General features: G+C 49.0%; 1 protein-coding gene across 1 annotated transcript; it reads right to left on the reverse strand.

The window, feature by feature from the left end:
• Nucleotides 1-2,332: 2,332 nt before the first annotated feature.
• Nucleotides 2,333-14,912, reverse strand: SYPL2 (synaptophysin like 2). The gene is made up of 6 exons (XM_070367537.1): nt 14,605-14,912; nt 14,365-14,439; nt 7,066-7,190; nt 5,530-5,731; nt 4,407-4,598; nt 2,333-2,882 (listed from the first exon to the last, which is right to left on the reverse strand). Exons 1-6 carry the CDS (start codon nt 14,656-14,658, stop codon nt 2,736-2,738), a joined length of 795 nt encoding a protein of 264 aa, XP_070223638.1. The 5' UTR covers nt 14,659-14,912; the 3' UTR covers nt 2,333-2,735.
• Nucleotides 14,913-17,078: the final 2,166 nt, after the last annotated feature.

The raw sequence follows: 17,078 nt of genomic DNA on the forward strand, positions 1-17,078 counted from the left end.
ACAACTCAGCCTTCAGACTCTTATCGCTGGGAGTGCAGAGTGGAGAGGAGTAGAATGATGTTTTGGTTGAAAATGCTGACATTTGTCCAAGAACTTAAAGCAAGGGGAGGAGGAAAAAAAATCCCCATAAGGGCTACATTCTTGGCTCCTTCATGGCAAATGCTTGAAGCACTGTTTATTCATATGTATAATGACAAGCACCAGAAAACAACATGCAACATTCTCCCCCCACCCCTGATCTGCAATCCCAGAAGAAGGACATCTACGACCATAATAGTGGAGGGAACTCGTGTTCAGAAAAGGTCCAAGGTGGGCATCCTGGCAGGGTCAGAATTTACTAGGGCAAAGGCAAGTGCCCTGCCAGCTGGCTTCCTCCCGGCAGCTGGAGAAACCAGACACCTTGTCCTACCTCAGGCCCCACTAGGCAAAGTGGTGATGCCAGCCCTGGTTGGAGGGAACATGAGTCCTCTGAGGACAGTCCAGCCCTCTAAAAGTAATGAGGTGAAGCAGCCTTTCCTTTTAGGATGGCCATGAAGAGAGAGGCCATAGCCTAGATCAAGGCTCTTCTGGCTGAGAACAAGCCAGCCACTTGAAGAGGATAAAAGAGCCTTCTTGGCCCAAGGGAGAGTTCTGGGCTAGGAGTCCTTGGTAGGAGTGTATACCTACCCACCCCCTTTCCCTAGCTGAAGGGCCAATTAGTAACTTAGGCCCCCCAAATGAGAACACTTTATCCATCACATTTCAGATGAATTATAAATACGTACACAGAATGAAACATAGTTCCAGTAGAAGCTGCGCACAGACCCTCACAGGGGCCAACCTGAAGAACCATGAAGGAACCCCTTTGTTCTCTGAGGCTCTGGAGCTGCAGGCAAAGCTGTCCCACCTTGTCCTTGAGTAATCACAGGGACAGCTCAGGACAGAGAGAGGTTCAGACTTAGAAACACCCTCATCCCCATCTCCCAGCTTCCCTCCTCAAATCCTCTCCCCGAAAGCTAAAAAAACAAAATACCTAATTTTTCACTGAAGGACTCTGGGGCATTTGAAGATATAAATCTCACACTCCCCTATCAAGCGGGGAAACTCTGACCCAAAAGATTGGCCCAAAGTCAAAGGTCCTGCCACCGGGGTTCCCCAGTAATGCACATGTTACTGTGGAGGGTGCTGAGGAAGGTGAGGAGGTGGGAGGGGTTGACTCAGTCCTGAGGAGAAACTGGCACAGGACACACCCACCTTTGGGATGACAAATGGGCTAACTGGCACTGGTTTGGAAAATGGCTGGATCTGCCTTTGTCCTTCTTCCCTGGGCAGCTCTATGGCCAGGGCAGACTGAAACGTTTTGAGTGGCATGGGAGGCAGGTGGCCCTTATCCAGTCAGCAGTGACTCCTGGGCCCTGGGGTCCAGAGAGGGACTGAAGGAGGTGTCAGGAAGAGGAGACACACCAAGGACAAATATGGAACTGGGTCCCGAAGTGAAGAAGCACCAATAGCATCGGCCTGCCCTGGACTGAGGTGGGGGTGAGGGGTGGGGGAATAGAGCCTGGAAAAAAATGAGGAGACAGAGGAGGAATGGAGGACAAAGTGAGAGGGCATATTCTTTCATAAAGGTGAGAAGGAGAAATGTGAACCAGCGTCCAGAGAAGGAGCAGGGAGGAGAAAAAAAAGAAGAGAGTGAAGGGGAAGTGGGCCCATCCATCCATGTCCCGGGGCTCTGGGGCAGCTTAGACTCGTGATGGTCCTTTTTCCTCCTTCCAGAGCCCCTAGCTGACCCCACAGGAATGAAAGGAAGGCCTGAACAGACTCAGAAAGGGATCTTGAATGCTTCAGATCCAAGAGGCTGGGGAAAGGAGCTGGACAGAGAGGCAGGAGGTGGGGAGGGCTGAAACAGAGAGCCTCCTCACCCCCTCATCTTGTGTCCCAAGTGTAAGACAAGCCCAAGAAGGAGGACAGGGAGAAAGGTAGAGTTTCTAGGGCAAGTAGGAGTTGAGAGTATTGGTGGAAAGTGCCCCAGCAGGGAGGGGTGGGAGAACTAAAGGAATAGAAAAAACTGATATCCCAGCAAGTTTCCTGGCTACTGTTTGTTCAAGTTGCAACTCAGTTGCAACTGAGACCCTCTGGAAGGCTGTTTTCTAGGCAAGTCAGCCTCCTGGGTTCAAACATGATGGACTCTGTGGGCAAACAGGGGCCAGAGGAGCGAGTGGGGAACGTACTGAGCTCAGACTGATGTCAGGTCAGTGCAGACATGGGGCCTTGATGACAGCCACTGAAGAGAGGTCACTAAACCACTGGTGGGCACTCCATGCAAGAGAGCAGGGAGAAGGCTGCCAACCAATTTCCCCTCCCCCCACATTTATTGAAGCTGGACAGATCGATAGAAGTGGCAGCAAGGAACCAGTCTCAGGTCTCCTGACCCCAGCCCTTGCCTGCAGCAGAGGCTGGTTCTCAGAGGCTGTGAGGGTACATGTAAGACCCCAAGGAAGATGCCTGGGTCCAGGCAGTAGACAAGAAGCGCTGAGCTCCTGCCATCTGGGACTCCAGGAAGAGGAGGGATAGGAAGGCACTGGGAGGGCTGCCCAGGTTTCCGACAGCTGGTGCCTGCCCATCAGTGAAGACGTCTCAAAGCCCAGAATGATGGGGGAGGGAAGTTGGAGAAGGAAGAGGGAGGTCCTGGAAGCCGGAGGTGGTTGAAGAGGTGCTGTTCTGTGCTGTTCTGTTCGGGAGTAGCTGGGGGCTGCTTACTGCTTCTCCACCGCTCCCTGCTCAGCTGCGCTCTCCGGGCTGGTGCCCTGACCCTGGTCCTGGCCCTGCCCATGCCACGGGGTCTCCTTGAACACAAACCAACAGTTCCCGGCCCACAGGAAGAAGTTGATAAAGCCGAAGAGCTGCAAAGACATGGTAGGGGGAGGAGGGAGGTCGTGAGAATAGGAAGGAAGGCATTGTGGGAACAGGGAGGAGGGATGCCTGCATGAGGTTGAGGGAGGGAGGCACAGAGGGTTAGAAAGACTGAAAGACAGAGGAGCACGGTTTAGGGCCATCACCCATTAAGGAGCTCTCTGATGAAGGTATCTAACTCTGTCTGCAGCATGCACCCAAATTGTGGCTTGGTCGCTGGGAGAATGTGATTCCTGGAGTGGAGCATCATGCAAAGCAGAGCAAAGAGCAAGGGCTCTCATGGAGCCTCGCCCAGCATCCTTGGGGCCTCCTGGGGTGGGCGGGGCCAGAGCTGTCCAAGGTGCTCCTTTCCTAGGGCAGCCACCCAGCTGGCTCTATTCAAATATTTACTCAAAATACTTAAAAAACTATCAGCAGGAAGTATTTAGGGGAGGTGTACAGATGTCTGCAATTAACTTTGAAATGCATTAACAATAAGATGGATTGATAGATGAACAGAGGCAGATAGATATGTGATAAAGCAAGTCTAGTAAAATGTTAATGGTACAGTCTAGTTGATTAGTGTGTGGGTGTTCATTGTAAAATTCTTTCAACTTCACTGTACATGAACATTTTTACAGTACAGTCTTGGGGGGGGGGTGCAGGGAGGTGGAACCTATCATCAAAATTCCAGCAAGGTCTAGAAAGCTCCCTGGTGTACCAGCCATTAAACCTTTCAGTTACTGGGCTTTGGAGATGTTTTGACCATTTTCAGGAGAGATTTCCCTAAGTAAAAGTCTCTCAGTCATGTCCGACTCTGCGACCCCATAGATATACAGTCCATGGAATTCTCCAGGCCAGAATACTGGAGTAGGTAGCCTTTCCCTTTTCCAGGGGATCTTCCAAACCCAGGGATTGAACCCAGGTCTCTATCTGGGGATGTTTAAGCCAAAGCTTTCCAGGGCAGGGCTGAGGTGGCTGAGATGACAGGGGTACACTTGCAAAACTCAAGGCCTCAGCTATCTACCAACTGATATAGAGATATTTTGATGTTCTAACTAAGGTGGCCAATACATGCATACCAGCTGGACCCACCACTGCCCAAAACTCTTGTCCAGCCTGGAGCTCCTTCTCATGCACTCTGGGTCAGCTCCCAGCTTTGAGCCCCACCACAGCCCTAGGCGCCCTCTTCATGTGCTCATCTGTGTGCACACACATACACATAAAGAGACAGGAGGAGTGGGAGGTGGTCTCAACGAGCATGCCAAGAGGTGGGGAGAATGGAGGGAAATGGGAGGCAGAGGGCAGAAGAGGGAAGAAATGGGAGGTTGAGTGGCCCTTCCCAAATGTCCCTTGGGGTCAGCCAGAGGCCAGCAGCCAGCGTGAAGCAGAGGGGATGTGCTGGCTGCAGGTGCTGGGGATACCAGCTGTGAGGACACCCTCCCTGTTCTTCTCAGCCCTTACTGCTGTGACTGGCCTGGGCATCAGGGACAGTGCTGCCTCCCCCACACCCCATCAGTGGCCACAACTCTCACCACGGAGATGTTGGCCAGTCCCATGGAGGGTGTGGCCCCGGCACTGCACACTGCTTCCTCTCCATGGCACACAGACATGGCGGCGGTCAGGCTGGATGGCCGTGTGGCCCCCTTGACATCAGTCAGGCCCTTGCCCCAGGCAGCTGCAGCTACCAGCCAAAAAAAGGTGAAGGAGACAGTCACACAGAAGTCCTGGGAGGAGCAGAGGGACACGAAATACAGTCAGAAAGGAATCCATGATTCTGCACTTCTTTTCCTCTTGCCCTAATGCACTGTGATCCTGGGGTCCCAGGACAGCTGCCTCTTCCCATCCTACCTGACACCTGGAGGCTCAGGGAGCCTAGATCATTCTGGGGAATCTGCCATCAAGAGAATCCTGCCAGCCAGGGCTACCCTTGCCCATGCCCTCAGAACTGAGGTCAGGGAACAAGTCATCCATTGGTCAGTGTCATCCCCAAGCCCAAGCAGCCTAAACGCACCACGTTCCCCTGCCCCATCCTTTGCTTTGATCACCATTGCTCAGTTACACCTGGTGGTAGAGTTAGGGCAGACTGCAGGAGATAAGTGGGGATCCCCTAAGGCACCCTTTCCACCTTGCATGCCTAGGATAAGGAGAAAGCAAAGGGGAAATAGTATTAATAATAGCTGGCACTTATGGAGGCTAACTATATACTAGATATTCTTATACCAGATATTTTATCCTTCCAAAACAGTGAGATAGTTATTGTTTTCTTTCCATTTTTTAGTCAAGGAAACTGACATTTAGAGAGGTTAAATAACTTGTCAAGAGCATATGGCTAGTAAGGGACATTGCTGGGGTTTGAACCCAAGCAAATCTGACTCCAGAGCCTGCTTCCTGAAGCTGTTGTGCCTCCTGTGAGCAGACCAAGTGATGGGAAGTCAGTAGACACAGAGCCCTGAGACGTGGGCCTTCTACAGGCCCAAGGACCTGGCAGCCCCAGCACCCAAAGGGACCAACAGCAAAGAGCTGCCAGGGAGATCGGGGAGGTTCACCTGCGAGGGTCAGGGACCCAGGAAAGCTGCCATGCTTGTCTTCAGCCCAGGATGTACACTTCCTCAGTATCTCCTCCCCACCCCATCCCTCCTGGCTGTGCCCACTCACCACCAGTGGGAAGCGCCTATTTTCCGTATAGAGTTTGTGGAAACGCAGGTAGATGACAAGCGCAGCGATGGTGTAGAAGAAGGAAAAGATGCCCAGGGTCACGAAGAACTCGGCGGGGGCAGAGAAGTCTCCCATGAGGTGCATGGTCTTGGAGGTGGATTCATCGTCACAGAGGGGCATCTCATACTGGACCCGGTTCAACCTGCAGGTGGCATGAAGCCAACCCTGAGCTCAGGGCGATCCTCTCCCTGTGCAAGCAGCAGGCCCTCCCTGCCCCAGGGGTAGTCCTGCTCCAGTTCTCTCCCAAGGACTCTTGCAGAGCCGAGAGGGGCATGTAGGGAGGAAAGTTTGTGGAGGGAACCTTGGAGTCAAGACAGGAATTTCCCTGGAATTCTGGCCAAACTCTACCTCCCGCTCGGCCACCACCCCACATTCATCCATCCTGCCCAGACATGGTGACCCTGTATTCCCAAGTATCTCCAGGACCCTTTAAGTCATAACCACAATATATATAGTTCATCTATTTCTGTCAGCCAAACCATCAGGGGAATCAGCTTCATTCTGCCCCTGGGAAAGCACTGTGCCCAAGTTAAGATTGGAATTACCCGTTCTCAGACTTTAAGTCCCCCAGTGAGACTACATTAGACCAAAAACAAACACACTATTATGTGCAAGAGACAGCTGATCTAACTTTGATGCTGCTACTAGAAATTTCTGAAGAGGTGAGCCCTGTCCCTATTCTCCTCTGAACACTTGGGCTCCCCCTTCTCTAAGCTCCTAGATACCCAGGAAAGAGTATTCCCTTCTACCTCCTGGTCAAGGTGTGCCTCCTTGTATTCTGGTGGTACAGGTGAATGTCCCCCTTCAGCTCTTTAGGATCTGAGTACTGAAAGCCTTCCTTACCTTCAAGGCAGGGAGGAGGCTATGGAGGGTAGAAGAGACTTGCCCAACTAGCCCAGACTCCTATAAGTCTCCACCCCACACAGTGGGGTTCTTTCTGTAGGAGCTGTCATTACCTGTTATTGGTTATTCATAGACTGGAACATTATTAAAACAAGGATTTATCTGAGTTTCCCTTATATTTTTCTCTGGCTGCTGCTGCTGCTGCTAAGTCGCTTCAGTCGTGTCCAACTCTGTGCGACCCAGAGACGGCAGCCCAACAGGCTCCCTCGTCCCTGGGATTCTCCAGGCAAGAACATTGGAGTGGGTTGCCATTTCCTTCTCCAATGCATGAAAGAGAAAAGTGAAAGTGAAGTCGCTCAGTCGTGTCCGACTCATAGTAACCCCATGGACTGCAGCCTACCAGGATTCTCCGTCCGTGGGATTTTCCAGGCAAGAGTGCTGGAGTAGGGTGCCATTGCCTTCTCCTGTCTGAAATTCCTAAAGGGCAGGAAGGGCCTGTGCCTTGTAATTCTATTTGAAACTGGACTGGCACACAACAAAAGGTCTTTAGGTTTCTGGAGGAGGAAGAGACCATGCAGGTCCTCCCAATGCAATGAGAGAGGATGTGCTGGGTCAGAATCAGCTCATGCTCACCTGAAGGGATAGCCGAATGAAACAATGATGGCGCTCACATCCTTGGCTTCGTTGTTGCAGCGAACTGTTGCTCCTGTCTCCCCGCTGTAGGAGCCGCAGGACCCGAAGGCGAAAATAGCAAAGAGCTGAGAGAGAGTGAAGCCCGATTGAGAGTCAGAAGGTCTCAACTGGCCAAGATCTATCCCTCTGAACCACCCTCTCACTCCTAGCAGGTACAGATATGGGATGGGGCCAAGTGAAAGTGAAAATGAAAGTCACTCAGTCATGTCTGACTCTTTTTGACCCCACAGACTATAGTCCACTAGGGTCCTCTGTCCATGGAATCTCCAGGCAAGAATACTGGAGTGGTTAGCCATTCCCAGGAGTCCCTTTAATCAAGTCCCTTCTGGCCAGGGACCCATGGCTTCTGCTGGTCTCCCAGCCTCAGGGTGCTCTGTTCATTGCACAGGATGCTGGACCAAATAGCCAAATGCATAGGGTTGACTTTGACTGCTACCTGGGAGGGAAATGAAGAGGGAGAAATGGGCAGTTTCTAAGTCTCCCCACTGGATGTGACATTGGAGACCACAGATAGCCTCCTTAAGATGATGACTAACACAAAGCAATTTAGGCTTTAGAAACTTCTATCTCAAAGGTGCACTTGAATTTCCTCCCCAAGGGAGAGGCATCCTAGAAATTCCCCTGTGCCAACTGAGATCAGGCATGCATGGAATTCTTTCCATTTCTCCTTTGAAGGCATCATTCAATCTTGTCATTACCTTCTTGCTAACTTACAGTGACTTCCTGCCTCAGTGGAGATATAGCTGGAGGGGACCACTTCTGCCAAGCCTTCAGAGGGACCAAGGGGGCAGGGGCTGGGCTGCTGTCCCGCGGTACCACCAGCTAACTTCTCTTCCCCTAAAGGCACCTTTCCTTCAGCAACAGTGCTGGCTGGGTTACCAGCAGTCCTGGCTCAAACCCAGAGAAAAGTATCCTCCACTTGCCTTATCAGCCTTGGCTATTTCCCCAGTGGTGTTTCACTTTATAATCTGTTGATGCTGCCATTTCTCGGTGTTGAGAACCAAAGGCATTTCAGATTACTTGAATTGTTTTCCTCTTCACCTTTCATCACATGTTACTAAACCTCCTATCTTGAGTGAAATGGAATTTCCTCATCCTACAATTTTCTAATTTCTTCCTGGGGACACACACTTTGGTTAGAAAAGAAGGTGAGAAATTGGAATTTCTTATTCTCCCACATCATCTGTTGAGGCCCCATTTCCTGTGTTCTTACCATTGGCTTGTGCATGATATAATCCTTTGTGTTAAGCAGTGAGCTTACTCTGTTAATTGTTCACTTTTTGTATGTTTCTTTGTGATTCAGTATCTCAGACATGAATTACCTAGAAGACAGCTAATTCACATCCCAACCCTGCATCCAGAGTTGATAGAATAGAGTTGTGTGCATGGTATCTTGCTAATGCTTGATAGTGTTGTGGAAGGAAAAGAGAACTGGGTTAGGAGTCTGGAAATCTGGGTCCTAGTCCTGGTCCTGTCACTAATGAGCCAGTAACCTCTAACAAGCCATTCTGTTCTCGGCATCTCAGTTTCCTCATCTGTAAAACGAGAGGTTTGGAGCAGGCCATCCCAAGGCCTTTCCAGCTCTGTGGTTCTCTCATTCTGAGGGTAGCTCTCTCCATGTGTTCTTGGCTGGGTTTGCCAGCAGCTGCGCTCTGGCCATGGGTGGTGTCCGGTGCCACTGCCCCACCTTGCATCGCCTGGCCTGGCAGATCTTCTCCAGGCTGGAGCCACTGACCCCTCTCTAAAGGTCATAATGGGTACCTCTCTGTTTCTAGGAGGTTTAATTCGAACAAACAAGAATTGTCTCCATCTTAACACTCCTCCAGGAAAGGAGATAGTATAATCTCTCTCCAGTGCCTGAATAACCTCCTGATCTGACTTAAACTACAGAGGCCACAGTAGAACCCTGTTTGCTCATCTTCTTGACAGAACTGAAGGGAAGTCACTCAAAACCTCTGCATCATTACCTTTACATACTCCAAGTGGCCTCCCTGGCATAACCATGGCACTCCTCTAGCTCACCCTCATAAGGATTCTCTAATCTTTTGTCAGCTCTGTGGTTCTGAGTCCTCATGGAAGTTTCTTTGTTCCTCTTAGCTTCTGGTGTCCAGAACTGGACACAATTAGGACGTACCATTCTAGGAAGGGCAGACAGTTGGATATATTTTTACTGTTAGCAGTTAGTGAGTGGCTCTGTATAGGTCCCCCCTAAAAGTTGGCACTTCTCACCTAGGGCAATGAACAGTTAGTTATGGAGCTTCTGTTTTACCAGCACTCTCTTGACTGGCACTCCTGACCAGCTACAGAAAGATGTCATTTATTGAGCATCTACTATGTCCCAGGCATTGTTCTAGGCAATATGACTTATTAGTGAACAAAAAAGAAAAGCAAAATCTCTGTCTTCATGGAGCTTGTACCCTAGAGCTTCACTATCCACTATGGTAGCAATTAGCCAAATGTGGCTATTTACATTTAAATTAATTAAAATTAAATAACATTTAAGATTCAGTGGCTCGGTCACACTATCCACATTTCAGGTGCTCACTAGACACATGTGACTAGTAGGTTCCATGCTGAACCACACAGATTATAGAACTTTTCCATCATTGCAGAAAGTTCTGCTGTGTCCAGAAGACAGGCTTGAGGTTCTAAAAATCCTGAACCCTGCTTTATGATTCCTCCATGGGCAAAATACACCCATAGTAACATTAGTATTAACTGTATTCTCTTCTATTCTGATTCTTTGAAAGTCAGGAGTCTCTAAACAACTTATATAATTTTATTAACCAGAATATATGGTTAAATCAGAACAACACAGTCAGAAGGTGTCAGATAACAGATGACAGTTTGCTATTAAGTGAATGGACGGTGGAATCTCGGGAAAATCTCTCAGGTTCACAGAACAGCAGAGCAAAAAGGATCTCAGAGATTATCAAGCGCAACAGTCTCATTTCATAGAGGTGGAAACTGAAGTCCCAAAAGATTAAGTGACTTTCCCAAGGTCACATTTAGCCAATGTGAGAGCCAAGCTTAGAATTCACAACTCCTGATTACCGGTTCACTGCTCTTTCTATGTCATCCATTCATTAATCAACAAAGAGTTATCGAGTATCTACTTTGTGCCAGACGCTGCAGAATCCAAGATGAATAAGACTAGTACCTGCTCTCAAGAGTTTGCATCCAGAAAGGAGTCATGCTCAAATAAAAGCCAAAACATAACCCAGGATCACAGAATTATTAAGGCTGAAAAAAGATATCTCCAGTCTGTGCAGGGAGGATTGCAAAGAGGGAGGAAGTAGCTGTGCACCTTGGGATGCAGGAGCAGAGGAAGATGCTTTCCCAGCTCCTTCCACCTTTCTGCACCAGATATGCCTTTTTCCTGAACTGTATCAGGGGACTGAGCCACAGGGAAGAGTGCAGAAGACCAGTAATCACCCCTGTTACTAGGCACCAAGCTGGTCATGAAGAACAGAAGCCAAGGAAGGATGGAGACCCTGAGACAAGGGACATCTCCAGGGCTCTGATACCAACTAGCCCTCTTCCTCATGGGCCTGCATTGCTGGGAACAGCAGTGGCCACACTCTCCTCCTCCTCCTCCTCCTCTTCCTCTTTCTCCTGCCTCTGCATCTCTTTTGGAAAGATGTAAGAATAACCTTGCTAGTTTAAGGATGAGGCTCCACTTTGGTGCTGACTTGCTTTTTGGTGATAACCTTTGTCAGTCCTGAGAACACTAACATTTCCACTTAGCGCAGAGCACAAGGAAGACAAGATCTCCCCCAAAGCCTATTTCCACAATCATCTCATTGGTTGTTACAGACTCTGATGGTGTGCTTTTGAATTCTCCATATTTATTGAAATACCTTATTTTCACTACCGAAACCCCAGAGCCAAATAAGTGACTTTGGTACCTCAAAGGTGAGTTACTGATCAAGGGCATGCCCAGTTAAACATAATATGACATTATCGGAACAGCGGGCTTCCCTTGTAAGAATCCGCTTGCAATGCAGGAGACCTGGGTTCGATCCTTGGATTGGGAAGATCCCCTGGAGAAGGGAAAGGTTACCAATTCCAGTATTCTGGCCTAGAAAATTCCATGGACTATACCCATGGGGTTGCAAAGAGTTGGACACGACTGAGCAACTTTCACTTTCACTTCATTGGAACAGTGACTGAATAATCCAAGCGATTCATACCTTACCCTCAGAGGGGGCTAAAGGGGAGAAGGAGGATAAGGAGAAAAAGGGGGCAACAGAGGTAGGGATGGTTGGATTACATCACCAATTCAATGGACATGAGTTTGAGCAAACTCCAGGAGATGGTGAAGGACAGGGAAGCCTCGCTTGATACAGTCCATGGGATCACAAAGAGTTGGACACAACTTAGCTAATGAACAAGAACAGAGTAGGGATTTGGCAGTAACATCTAAATGATCTTACCAAAGGACAAGTCTAGCTGACAGTCTGCATAAGGGGGAAAGTTAGGGAGAATGAGAGGTCTGGGAACCAATACTTACTGAATACCTCTTGGATTGCCAGGCTCACCATGGTCTTCTCAGATGCTCCAATGCTTTACAGATATTGCTTTCTGTAATCTTTCCAGAGAGCTCATGAGATGTATCTTACCCTCATTTACAGATAAGAAACTTAGACCCATGAAGATTTCATCACTTACTCCAGCTTCCATAGCTAGAAAGCTGAGAAAAACTAGTTCTCCAATAATTGGTATATGCCCATGTTCTTTGCCTAGCTTAGTGTAGACTCAGTGAGACCCCAGAACTGAAATTGAGGTGAGATTAGTTCATGTTAAAATTTTAAAAAGATACGCTAATAGAAGAATAACATTACTTTATCTCACCAGGATTCCAGTAAAAGCTTTGCTTTTTTGGTAATAGTGACAACAGAGTTTTCAGTTATCATTACAATAACTGCAAGCTTTGTGTGTGGTGTTTTTTTCCCTTTGTCGAGACAGGAGTATTTGATCCCTCCAAGCAGGAAATATGCAAAAAGTCCCAAATGATATTTTCACTGTCATTTTGGTGCTGGTTCCTGGGGCCAGTACCTGTGTTCACCTGGAGAGACTCAGGGCAAGTGAAACTCACTTTGAATTCAGGTTACCAGGTTGGCAGTAAAAGCAAAGCATCTCTTTATGAAGCTACCCTTTGAATGAAAGCTGAGTTCAGAGCCTAGCCATGGACTCCTGGATTGAGTATTATGAGAGAAAAGCATAACTTCCTCTCTAAGAAACTGAGGATCTTAAAAGTCAAACAGGTTTTAACTCTTAGGGATCAGAGCTGACTGTGGACAAGACCAGGCATTGCTTTGTGCAGCCTTACAGAAATGTTATGGGTGTTGGCTGGGGTAGGTTTGGGAAAAGGATAGAAAGGTTGAAGAAAGAAGCCTTTCAGAATCCGCCCCCCATGGAGGATGATTCCGTGGTCTAATAACCTCATTGTTTTCCTCATCCCTTGACAGTCTTTCTCAAATTTCCCTTAGATCCAATTGTCTAGTTTAATGATAAAACCGTACTGTTTTATTTCCGGTTCTGCTCCTCTGGATTGCTCATAATGGCTTCCCAGCTCTGGATAGCAGACACACAGAGCCTTAAGATTACTCTTCCATGGCCCCCTCAGATACTCAAGGGGTGCGTCAGAGCAGGGAAGTGAGGAGAGGTGAAAGAGCTCAGTCAGCAGTTATTCCAAATGCTCTTGAGGCAGTAGGGAGAGTGGAAAGTCCCCACTAGGTCCCAGAGTTTGCACTTGGGAGCTCCCCAGGCTGGCCTGTAGCCCCAGTCAGGGTGTCAGATATGGGAAGATAACCCCAAATGCACTATTGCTTCTAAATTCCAGATCTGATGATTCTCATCCAAAGGACGATTTACGAATCAGTGACACAGTGTTAACTCCTGTCTCCAGTGAGTTAAAAGCCCTTTAGAACTCAATCCTCCTCAGTATTAATGGTAACTTATTCCCCAGCTGAATTTTGTGCTGAAAGCATATTAATTAAGTTATTCACACACCATTTGGTGTGCGGATTGTCTAACAAATCTCTTCTCTGATAGTGCGCTAAATGCTCCCGACAGGTCTTTATAATTTGAAAGAGTGACTGCACCTGTCCAGGATCCTAATTTATACACTGGGACGGACAGAGAACATGCTAAGGTCTCAAAGTACCAGTCAGGCAGGAGAAGATGGTGTTTCCCCTATACTACTACAGGGAAACTGAGGCCCTGGGCAAATGATTTCTTCAAGGCCACAGAATAAGTCTAATCAGGGTAATGTTCTGGCATGCCAACCTATTTAGAGCAGAAAGGGACTCTAGGGACGGTCTGATCAACATTTGATTAATATTGGAAACTGAAGCCCAAAGAAGAGATTTTTGCCAAGGTCAAGTAGATAGAAAAGGCAGGTCCAGGTCTGTATCCTAAGGCCCCAGCTTTCCAGCTCAATGTTCTATCTTAGTCTGTTGCTGCTACTGCTGCTATGTCACTTCAGTCGTGTCCGACTCTGTGCGACCCCATAGACGGCAGCCCACCAGGCTCCGCCGTCCCTGGGATTCTCCAGGCAAGAGTACTGGAGTGGGTTGCCATTGCCTTCTCCATATCTTAGTCTACAAGGCACGTTTTGGCTGACTTTTATTGTCTTATTTTTCTTTTCTTTATTTCATCCTCGGGCCATGAAATCCATTCATTCATTCACGCACTTGCTCCCGCAGTTACAGCAACGCAGATTACACGTGATCTCAATAGAGCAGGCCTGCCAGCCAGGACCCTGTCCCTTGAGTCCACCTCCAGGATCAGTCAGGCCCTGGCAGGTCTGGGGACAGGATGGTACCCGTCGCCTGCCTCCTTCCCTCCTCTGTCCTCCGCAGCTTTCCTCGTCCCCCTTGTCCTCCTCCCCCCTCCCGCCACCCAGGAGTGGTATGTGCAGGATCAGAGTTCTGGAAAGGTTACACCCGGGTCCTCTCGCCCGGGTGAAATGTGAGCGCCCTGGGCAAAAGCTCCTTGCACATAGAAGGACTGAATCCGGGACTCCGCATGCCTCGTTCCTCACCCTCCTGCCACCAAGTGCTGGAGAAGCAACCCCAGCGCACCCCTCCCCCGCCCACCTGTCGCCGCCCCCCACCCTTCCGCCCGGCCAGCCGCAGCACCTCCCCACCCCACCCCCAACTCCGGCCACATTGCTTAGGGTCAGCGTCACAGCCCAGGCTCCCGAAATAGCCCTCGGCTGGGGCTGCAACTCACCCACTGGAGAACTTTGATGAAGCCCAGCGGCTCCTCCAGCCGCCGCCAGCGCAGCCCCACGAGCAGGCGGTCCACCTGCAGAGACACAGCCCGCCCGGGGTCAGGGCGGTGGAGGACCAGGGAGGGCGCTGCCCTCTTTCTCCCACTCACATTCGGGAGAAGGGGAGGAATAAGGGTCGGCCCGACACCCCGGTAGAGGACGAGAGGCGAGAGGGAGCCTCAGGGGCGTGAGGGGAGTACCTGCTGGCGCGGCGACTTGTCCGCGGTGCGGCTGGAGCTCTCCGTCGAGGACATGCTGGCGCAGCGGGGCCGGGGCGCGGCGCGGGGGCTGCGGGGGCTGCGGGGACTGTGGTGGGGCTGAGGGCTGCTGACCCGCGGCGCGGGAAGCGGGCGGTACCGGAGCTGGAGCGGCCGTCGGCCGCCCGGGATCCAGGCTGGCTGGGTGAGTCGCGGGGGGCGCTGCTGCTCGCGCTCTCCGAGGCCGCGGCCGCCGCTCTGCCCGGCCGGCTGCAGAAAGCCCCCGAGTCCAATTCAAACTTCTGTCAAACTCGCGAACCAACTTGGCAGCCGAGTCACGTGGCGCCCGCTCTCAAGCCGTCCTCCCGCCCCCTTAGCTCCCGGGTCCCTGCCCGCGGGACTCCTTAAAGGGACCTGTGGCCTCTGCGGGCAGTTCGGCCGCGAGGGGGCTCCTGTTCTTTGCCAGAACCTCCAGGGGTCAGCGAGACACCGCGGCCACCCGACCCACAACCCAAGTGGGGAACTGGCCCGGGGCGCTGGCAGTCACCGGCTCCCAAGTTTATCTTTCCCAACTTTCCTGGATTTGGAACTTCTCAGTGCCTTTCTTCTTCCTCAACATGTAGAACCTAAAGCATTCTCATCAAAGCATTATTATCAGTGCTGAAATAAAGTTCTAAAACTTCTGGTTAGCAAACTGCTTTCTCCCCAAATCTTCAAAGCCAGAACAGATGAAAAGGGCAATAGAAGATATCCAGTTTTTGCTGTCTAGTTAGGCGTTGCTTTAATTTTTTCACAGCAAAAACCATTCTTACCTTAGTGATGTAAAAGTTATGGATCACTGAAAAGTATAAACTCAGCCTCCTTTAAAATAGCCACTGCCATTTAAATGAGAGTGAAAAATAGTCTTTGAGGAATGGAGAGGGCTCAGAAGATGTACATTGTGTTGAAAATTTGACGTTATTACTTACGATCCACCATAAATCGGTCCCTAATTTTCAAATTGGGTTCTGCACGAGCCGGAATAAGTAATGATGCATATTACACGTTCGGTTTACAGGAGTGTAAATGTTAAGTACTGAGAGGTTAAGTAATTTGTCCAAAGTCACTGAGCGAGCCAGTGGGGATGGGGGTGGGGCATATAGTCAAAGAAACTGCCTTCACCTTCTAAAAATTGGCTGTAAATGTGTATCCATCGCCTGAGTATCATTCCTGGAAGTCCCTTCTGGTACTTCAGAATGACTTCTGAGGGAACATTTAGCTATTATTAATGCGATTTGTCCCCTAAGTAAGTGCCTTCCAAGCTTGGAGGTGGTCAGTGAGGGGAGTCAAGTCACCTGGGCTTGAAGGGAATTTCTCCAGTGGACTTGCATGCAAATCTAGGCTAAGCAAGGAACTGCTGAGTGAGTCCCCAATCCGTGAATGCCTACATGCTCAGTTGTGACCAACTCTGTGGCCCTATGGACTGTAGCCTGCCAGGCTCTTTTGTCCATGGCGTATCTCAGGCAAGAATACTGTAGTGGGTTGCCATTTCCTTCTCCAGGGGGTCTTGCAGACCCAGGGATTGAACCTGTATCTCTTGTATCTCCTGCACTGGCAAGTAGATTCTTCACTACAGTGCCACCTGGGAAGCCCCCCTCCTCAAACCAGTTGTTAATAAATTATCCTGCAGTCTCAGAGATTCCTTTTCTATGGAATAGGGATAATAATTTCTGTCCTTATTTCATAAAGTGATCAGCAGCTTAAGTGGTATAAGGTATGTAAATACCCACACTACACACATGAAATAATACACTCATTAGCAATGTCAACAACAATATGCATGTGGAATACAATGCAATCAGAGAAGAATCAGAATAACACAGCAAAATTCCACATACCCACCAATCAGCCATGTGAAATTTTAACACTCTTCCTCATTTGTCTCAAATCTATTCTTTAAAAACAAAATTAAAATTGCATGTAAAATTGAACCCCTGGGTGTACCCTCATATCATTCTCTCCCTTTTTCCTTGCTGTAAGTAACAACTATCCCATCCTGCATTTGTTTTTAGTTAGCCTCATGTACATTTTAGTGCTTTTTCTCTCTCTATATATATATAACTATATACATGACTGTATGACTGTATCTAGAAATAACACACATTCATCATTGTATTGTTTTTCGGATTGTTTTAAACTTTATGTAAACAATATCATACGTTAGGTATCCTTCCTCTGCTTTTTTTTTTTTGTAAACATAAGGTTGTAAGCGTCATCTAGCCTGATGCACGTACATTTAGTTCATTCCTTTTAGCTATAAGGAATTCCACTACATACATATACCATATGTATTCACTTATTCTCATATTGATGGACATTGAGGTTATTTTCAAACATCTATTCTCACAAACAGTCCTGCATCACATGTGTACATATGTCCTTCTGCATCTGTGCCTAGGTTGCTTCACAGCAAGACATTTCCAAACTTCTCTTTTTTA

This window comes from Bos mutus, chromosome 3, assembly GCF_027580195.1.
Source record: "Bos mutus isolate GX-2022 chromosome 3, NWIPB_WYAK_1.1, whole genome shotgun sequence".
Lineage (NCBI taxonomy): Eukaryota > Metazoa > Chordata > Mammalia > Artiodactyla > Bovidae > Bos > Bos mutus.

Excerpts from the sequence above, each read along its gene's own strand:
- SYPL2 (XM_070367537.1), bottom strand. The coding sequence starts at position 14,658 with ATGTCCTCGACGGAGAGCTCCAGCCGCACCGCGGACAAGTCGCCGCGC. Across the intron at positions 7,191-14,364 it reads TCATCAAAGTTCTCCAGTGG|CTCTTTGCTATTTTCGCCTT; the intron begins GTGAGTTGCAGC and ends ACTCTCTCTCAG. Across the intron at positions 4,599-5,529 it reads ATAGGCGCTTCCCACTGGTG|GACTTCTGTGTGACTGTCTC; the intron begins GTGAGTGGGCAC and ends TGCTCCTCCCAG.